The sequence below is a fragment of the Cannabis sativa genome, chromosome 6 (assembly GCF_029168945.1).
Source record: "Cannabis sativa cultivar Pink pepper isolate KNU-18-1 chromosome 6, ASM2916894v1, whole genome shotgun sequence".
Taxonomy (NCBI): domain Eukaryota; kingdom Viridiplantae; phylum Streptophyta; class Magnoliopsida; order Rosales; family Cannabaceae; genus Cannabis; species Cannabis sativa.
In genome coordinates this window covers 12,749,624-12,756,375 of record NC_083606.1, presented here as the reverse complement: position 1 = coordinate 12,756,375, position 6,752 = coordinate 12,749,624, and the positions used below count along the sequence as shown (strand labels likewise).

Sequence of the window (6,752 nt, the reverse complement as noted above, 5' to 3'; positions counted from 1 at the left end):
TATGCTATTTATAAACTTAAAACTTTAAGTTTTATGCCATTATTGACCCTTCAATTTAAAGCTTAGCTTTGGTGCAATAGAGTCACTCATAAATTAATTGTACATACATTAAAAGTGGATTATAAACTTGTTCCTAAAAATAATTTCTATTTTTTAATTAGATGTATTCCACATTCCAAATTTTATAATTATATTATAATTGTGCTTCTATGTGTCACTTTCTTTTATCATTTCTTTTTTTCTCTTCTTCATCTTTCTAAATGGTTAATTATTACCAAATATTCTATTTTAGTATGACATTATAATAAAATAAATGAGTAGGTACTAACCCAAATAAATAGACATGAAAATAAAAACAATATTTAACAAACTGAAAATGTCATTACTAACACATGTCTAACAAAGTTCCATAAAAGCAGTTCCACCAAACATATATAGTAATGGTTTTATTTAAGCTAACAATAAAATGTTATGTGGATGCCAATAAAGCAATGGAACTGAAAATTACAGTTTGACTGCATCAATAGGCACTATACCTTTCTGAAAACAGGTATAATTGAAATGACCATAGTTTTTGACTGTTTTATACATCTTTGGTCTCTCCTCATTTACCAATCCTTCCACTGGTCCAATCTCTTCTTCAATATCTGGTTCAATAAGCACAGCTACAGATCCTCTCATATGCTCTGCATTTGTTGTCACTCTATGAACTGGACTCTTCATTACTCCATTAGTCATTATCTGCAGCCAAAAGAATTAAACATAAAGAAAATACATCTCTGAAATCCAATGACAAATAAATTCACTTCACAATAGGGGAGTGCTAATTACAACCCCTTATTACAATCTCTTAGTTAACCTCCACGTACGAAATCACATGCCGAAATATTATTTTTCAAATTTTTTTTCATAGCGGTATTCGTTATAGTTACAATATTATCCCCATAAATTTTTGAAAAATTCTGAATAGTTTACCGTACTAAAAACAGAGTTCTTGATATTCCAGTTTACCACGAGTGTTCGAAAAACTTCAAACGTATTTTCGACACTGTAAACTATTCAAAAAATTTCAGAGATTATGTTGTAAGTATAACAAGCAACCCCGTGAAAAAAAATTTGGAAAAAAATATTTCAACATATGTGTTTTCAGGCGTGAAAGTTCACTAAGAAATTGTAATAGGAAATTAACGGTAACACTTCTCATCTTCTTAACAGAATACACATATTTTACTTTAATACCATTTGTCAAACATTTAGGTGTCTTTATCTCACCTCCATTTGATCACCAAGATTGACAATAAGAGCATAAGGTATGATAGGAACTCTAGACCATTGATTGTCTTTGAAAACTTGAAGACCTTCAACTTCTTTGTCTTGTAAAAGAACAGTTACTCCTGATCTATCTGAGTGTGGTTTGAGCCCAAGAACCTTATCAGTTCTTGGACAAGGAGGGTAAAAATTGAATCTTATTCGCATGGTAGATTTCTCTCCAAAATGCTTTAAGAACATATCCTCTTCTAAATTCAGTGACTTTGCTGTGGCCTTAAACACAACATCCCTAACAGACATTATGTTCATGGTGTACTCAATTAAAGTCTCTCTGCAAGAAAATCAATAAAAGAAAATATGGTTTATGGGTAGTAAAATTTGATGTTTTGGGCTCACAAACAAACCCATGTGAGAAGAGAGTGAATATTATTACCCAAAATCTTTCGGATTCTCTGGCCAAAAATTGACTTTTCTTTGGTTTTCAGGGAAAACCATGAGAGACAAACGATTACACCAGTCAAAAACTTGGCCCTTGGAAAGTACTACATCACTACCAAACCCTTCATTATTATAAGCTTCACGAAAACAGTTTTCTTTTTCTTCCATTGGAAGTAAAAAGAAATCTTTTGCCATCTCACGCACCTTGTCCAAGAATGAGCTTGAAATCCCATGACCAATTGCCTGAAAAGAAAAGAAAAGAAAAAAAGAAAGTCAAATCATTTCTGTGTATAAGGTTCTAGTATTCAAAATTAAAAGGAAAAAACAAACAGAGCAAAAGTACCTAAAACAAGCTTCTTCTTTTTTTTTTTTTTTTTCTTTTTCATGAAAAAGATGCAGAAACAAACCTGAAAGCATCCCCATGTGCTGAGAGCTGATCTTAGTTTCTCCAGCTCAGTTTCTGTAGAGAGCATACTTAAATCAATGACTGGAATTGGAATCAATGGTGGAGATGAATCCACAGCACCAAAAGCACTCTCTTTGACGAAGAATTCCTTAGGTGGGTCATCTCTATTCATGTCAATTCCTTGAGATACTTCTTCATGTGGAAGAACCAAGCCAGCCATTGTTGGAGCTATGAACTTGCTGCTTCCTGATATAGATGAATCCATATCCAAGCTCTCTTACTTTTATATAGAAGAGATTTTACAAAGAGCGTTACTAAGTTTCTGAGCACATATGAGCCTTTACTTAGAAAGTGTATACTGTTTTTGTTTTTTTGCTTTTCTTCAATGATATTTTTATGTATAAAGGTGAGATTTTTATGAAGAGCCTTATGGGCTTGTTGAACTTCATATAAGAAGAGTTTGATAGCTTTAATAATGTTCAACTCTGTGCTACTGTCATTTCATTGATGAAGACTTTGGCATCCTTATGGAAAGCGAGGTGTGTAAGGTTTGGAGTACTCTTGTTTGTATTGTCTCCTTATTATAATTTTATATTTATATATATATATATATATGGAAGTTTTACTTTAAATACTACAAGTTGTATAGTCTCCAATGATCATTTAATTTAAAGTTTCACACACTTTCACATGGGACAATACAAATTTCAACTGTACCCATGTTGTTTTTTTTTTTTTTCTAGTTTACCTATTGCAACCCGTTTTTCATTGGTCTCACAACTTTCACTATATAATATATTGATGTATATTTTAATAGTTTTTCTGATCTTTAGGAATAATATTAAATTTTGAAAATAATTCTAGGGGTAGCAATGCAAAAGAACTTTTTTGTTGATATGTATCAAGACTAGACCAAGTGTTTTTCCTTTAGAATAAATTAAGCAATATAGTCGATTTTCACGTGACTAATTTAATTTTTCTAATAGGATAATAAAAATGTAATTCCAATATATGATAATATTAAAATTATATTATTTAATTCTATATTATTAATTTTTATTTTTTATTAATAAGTTTAAAACGTATACACTTAATCTATATATATATAGAATTTTAAATTGTTTTGTTTTTTTCTTTAAAAAAAACATTATTATAAAAATAAATAAATATGATGGTGTAAGGAAAAATTGAAGCGTTCTCTATAATATATTATTTTTATATTCCGATCCTTTTAAGTTATTATCACTATTAAATCTCACTCGTTATCATATCATCGTATCTCACTTGTTGTCTCAGCGTATCTTACCTATTATCATTACTGTAGCTCACTTGTAGAGTCGTCATTACTCTCCTGACCAAATCTTAATATTAATCTTAAATTCTATTTTAAATATCACCACTTTATGTCTCAATTTTATATAAATATCTAAATTTATATAGATATATAAATTAATACTCATTCAATCTAATTATATATTATACATTTTTAATAGAGTAAACAAATAATATTCAAATAATATAGTTTAGAAATTATAAAATTATAAATAGTCTAATATATGTGCAAATTATTAATAATAAAAATAATAAATGAAGAAGGAAAAATTATATAAAATTGAAAAGAAAAAAATAAAAATACCTTGTTATAAAATAATAAGCAATTTTTTTTAAAAAAAAATAACTAACAATTTTTTATGTAATTACCATTTGAAAAAAACATCTACTACTAAGCGAATAATATAAATATCGTACAAAAATATAATAATGAATAAAATAATTATACTATAAAAAAATCTATCATCCCTCATACTTTTCCATATAGATAATAAAAAAAAAAAGGGATTTTTTCTATAATAAACTGAAAATGAAAAAAATTTACATTTATGACCTACATAGAGAAAATAAACAAAAATAGAAACTAAAAGTTGTTATTTACAAAAATACCTGCCAAAAAAAAACAGAGGGGATCCTCCTTCTTCGTGACCCAGCTGTAGAACCCCAACAACCATTTTCAACCATTTTCATTCCAAAACTAGGAAAATCATATCTAAAAAAATGTAGATCTCAAAGAAAAACTACTCAGATCCCGAAAATCCAAATACAAAAAGGGATAAAAAATTATCCAACCTCCATTGTTGTACAAAAAAAAAAAAAACTCAAAAACAACATTCAGTCAAAAGCCCAACGTGTTCAGAGGAGAAGAATGAAGCTTCTAAAGACATAAATAAATAACATAAAAGAAATACAACTAAAAAACTACAGCAATAGATGAACAGGGACCGTGACATCATAATCAACCATACAACAACCATACAACAACCAGAAAACAACAAAGAAAAAACTACAGCAATAGATGAATATAAAAACAACTAAAAAAAAACTCAATAACAACACAAAAATAACATCAATAAAAATACATAAAAGAAATACAACAACCAAAGAAATACATAAAAACTCCATAGATGAATACAAACAATTGTATCAGTTCAAGACGATACATTTTTTCTAGGAACAGGGACCGTGACATCATAATCAACCATACAACAACCAGAAAACAACAAAGAAAAAACTACAGCAATAGATGAATATAAAAACAACTAAAAAAAAACCCACTTCAAATTCTCAAAACAGTCTCCAAAGAAGGTGACAAACACATTCACACAAAAGAAAAAGAAAAAGAAAAAGAAAGAGAAAGAGAAAAAAAAAAAACCCAGTTCAAATCTGTCAAACGCGGATAATAAAAAGATCAACTAGATTAGAATTTAGACCCAGACAGAAGAAGTCTTCGTTTCTTTTCTTTTCTTTCTAAAACAAACACTTTGATACTGATATAGAATACCCATGAAAAAAGAAGGAAACTTTACATGGAAAATATAAGGAGCTCGGCCTGAAAAATTAGCAACATAAAATGAAGAAGAAGAAAAAGAAGAGAGAGAGGAAGTTGATGTTAACCCAAAAGCTGAAACTGTGTAGAGGTTTTAGTGTATTAATCCAAAGACCTCCTTCTTCTCCTTCTTCTTCTCCTTTCGAATTTTGGTTTGATGTAGAAATAAAGAGAGACACAACCCACTACTCTCTATGTTGGTTTGAACCGAATTTGAGAGATATAGAGTAAGCTCCATAGCTCCGTGGAAAGAGAGGTGTTTTTGTGACTAAGGTGGAGTTGGATTTTGGTTTTTTTAGATGGTGAGCTCTGGAGAACAAAGGAAAGAGAAACAGAGAAAAAAAAAAAAAAAAAAAAGAAGAAGAATATGGCAGATATGGAGGAGGTGGAGTGTAAGAATGGATAAATGAAAAATTTCAAAAAAAAAAAAATAAGAAAGGAGTTATGAGGTGGCGTGCGTGTATGTGTGTAAGGAAGAAGGGAAAAGGTAAAATTGTAATTATTAAACTTTTTGAAAAGTAAAATTGAAAAATGTAAAAGTTAAAAAAGTTTAAAAAACCGTGTATGGATAAAAATGTAAAAAAGGTGTCAATTTTGACATGAGGTGTAAAAATCTCAAAAAAAAAAATGAAAAGTATAAAATAGTGAATAATTCAATTTATATTTATGAAGGATATAATTTTTACAAAAATAAAATAAAATATACATATTAATAAAAATATTATCTAGATCAATTAAAAAAAAATACATATAGATACTACTAAAAAATGCATATTTTGTTGATGTTCTTTCATACTTTCATGAATGTTCTTCAAAAGAAAATTTTTTAAAAAAAGGATAAAATTTTAAGTAAAAGCAATTATAAAGTAAGAATGGTTATCACATATATATAGACAGATTTTTTAAAAGGTGGTTATTTTAAAATTTAAAATAAAATAAAAGATAATTATTAAAATCTAAAGTTTTAGTTATATATAGGGTTTAGGCTATAATTGTGGCATAATATCTAAATTATTTTAAAAATTGGACATATCATTTAACTTTTTCTATAATCGTGGCTATAATTGTTCTTGAACTCATTTATCTCACCATTTTTTTCGTCTATGCTACCAATTAAGGGCAGGTAAGTAGTACTATTAATTATTTCTAATATATTTATTATGTATGTGAATATTTTTTTTAAAAAAAAATTCATCATCTTTATTAATTACAATCCATAGTGATTACATGATTAAAATTTAGAGTAACATCACTACTTGATAACACGATGAGCAACTAAATAGGATGCTCGAGCTAACAAATGAGCAACATTATTTGCACAACGTCTAATAAAATTGACATAAACATCTCGCAAGTCATTTAACAACATCTTACAATCAGAAATAATACTCCCAAAGTATAAACATCTCGCAAGTCATTTAACAACATCTTACAATCAGAAATAATACTCCCAAAGTATAAACATCTCGCAAGTCATTTAACAACATCTTACAATCAGAAATAATACTCCCAAAGTATGAAACCATAGGAATAGAGCTACGTACTGCTTGCACCACAGTAAGACTATCAATTTCAATGACAACCTTCCTCCAATCTTTCCGTTTAACCCAACTCAGTGCCTCCTTAACACCCAAAGCTTCCACCATTTCGGGTTGCAACACCCCTGACCGACAGCAGGTAAAAGCTTCCACCAATGCACCAGTTTCATCCCTAATCCCCCTGCAAAGCTATAAGTTGCAGTTCTTGAAAAAATAGCAG

At 28.8% G+C, this 6,752-nt stretch overlaps 1 protein-coding gene and 1 long non-coding RNA gene across 2 annotated transcripts; one reads left to right on the top strand and one right to left on the bottom strand.

Annotated features, from left to right (window-relative positions):
- Nucleotides 1-361: 361 nt before the first annotated feature.
- LOC115694801 (protein SRG1) lies at nucleotides 362-2,916 on the bottom strand. Its single transcript, XM_030621894.2, has 4 exons — nucleotides 2,115-2,916; nucleotides 1,703-1,950; nucleotides 1,273-1,600; nucleotides 362-741 (listed from the first exon to the last, which is right to left on the bottom strand). The coding sequence occupies exons 1-4, from the start codon at nucleotides 2,376-2,378 to the stop codon at nucleotides 505-507; spliced, it is 1,077 nt and encodes a 358-aa protein (XP_030477754.1). The 5' UTR covers nucleotides 2,379-2,916; the 3' UTR covers nucleotides 362-504.
- An 800-nt stretch (nucleotides 2,917-3,716) lies between these two features.
- LOC133038780 (uncharacterized) lies at nucleotides 3,717-5,448 on the top strand. Its single transcript, XR_009688296.1, has 2 exons — nucleotides 3,717-4,753; nucleotides 5,086-5,448. It is a non-coding gene; the product is annotated as an uncharacterized LOC133038780 (long non-coding RNA).
- Nucleotides 5,449-6,752: the final 1,304 nt, after the last annotated feature.

Excerpts from the sequence above, each read along its gene's own strand:
- LOC115694801 (XM_030621894.2), bottom strand. The coding sequence starts at position 2,378 with ATGGATTCATCTATATCAGGAAGCAGCAAGTTCATAGCTCCAACAATG. Across the intron at positions 1,951-2,114 it reads GCACATGGGGATGCTTTCAG|GCAATTGGTCATGGGATTTC; the intron begins GTTTGTTTCTGC and ends TTTTCTTTTCAG. Across the intron at positions 742-1,272 it reads ATCTTGGTGATCAAATGGAG|ATAATGACTAATGGAGTAAT; the intron begins GTGAGATAAAGA and ends TTTTGGCTGCAG.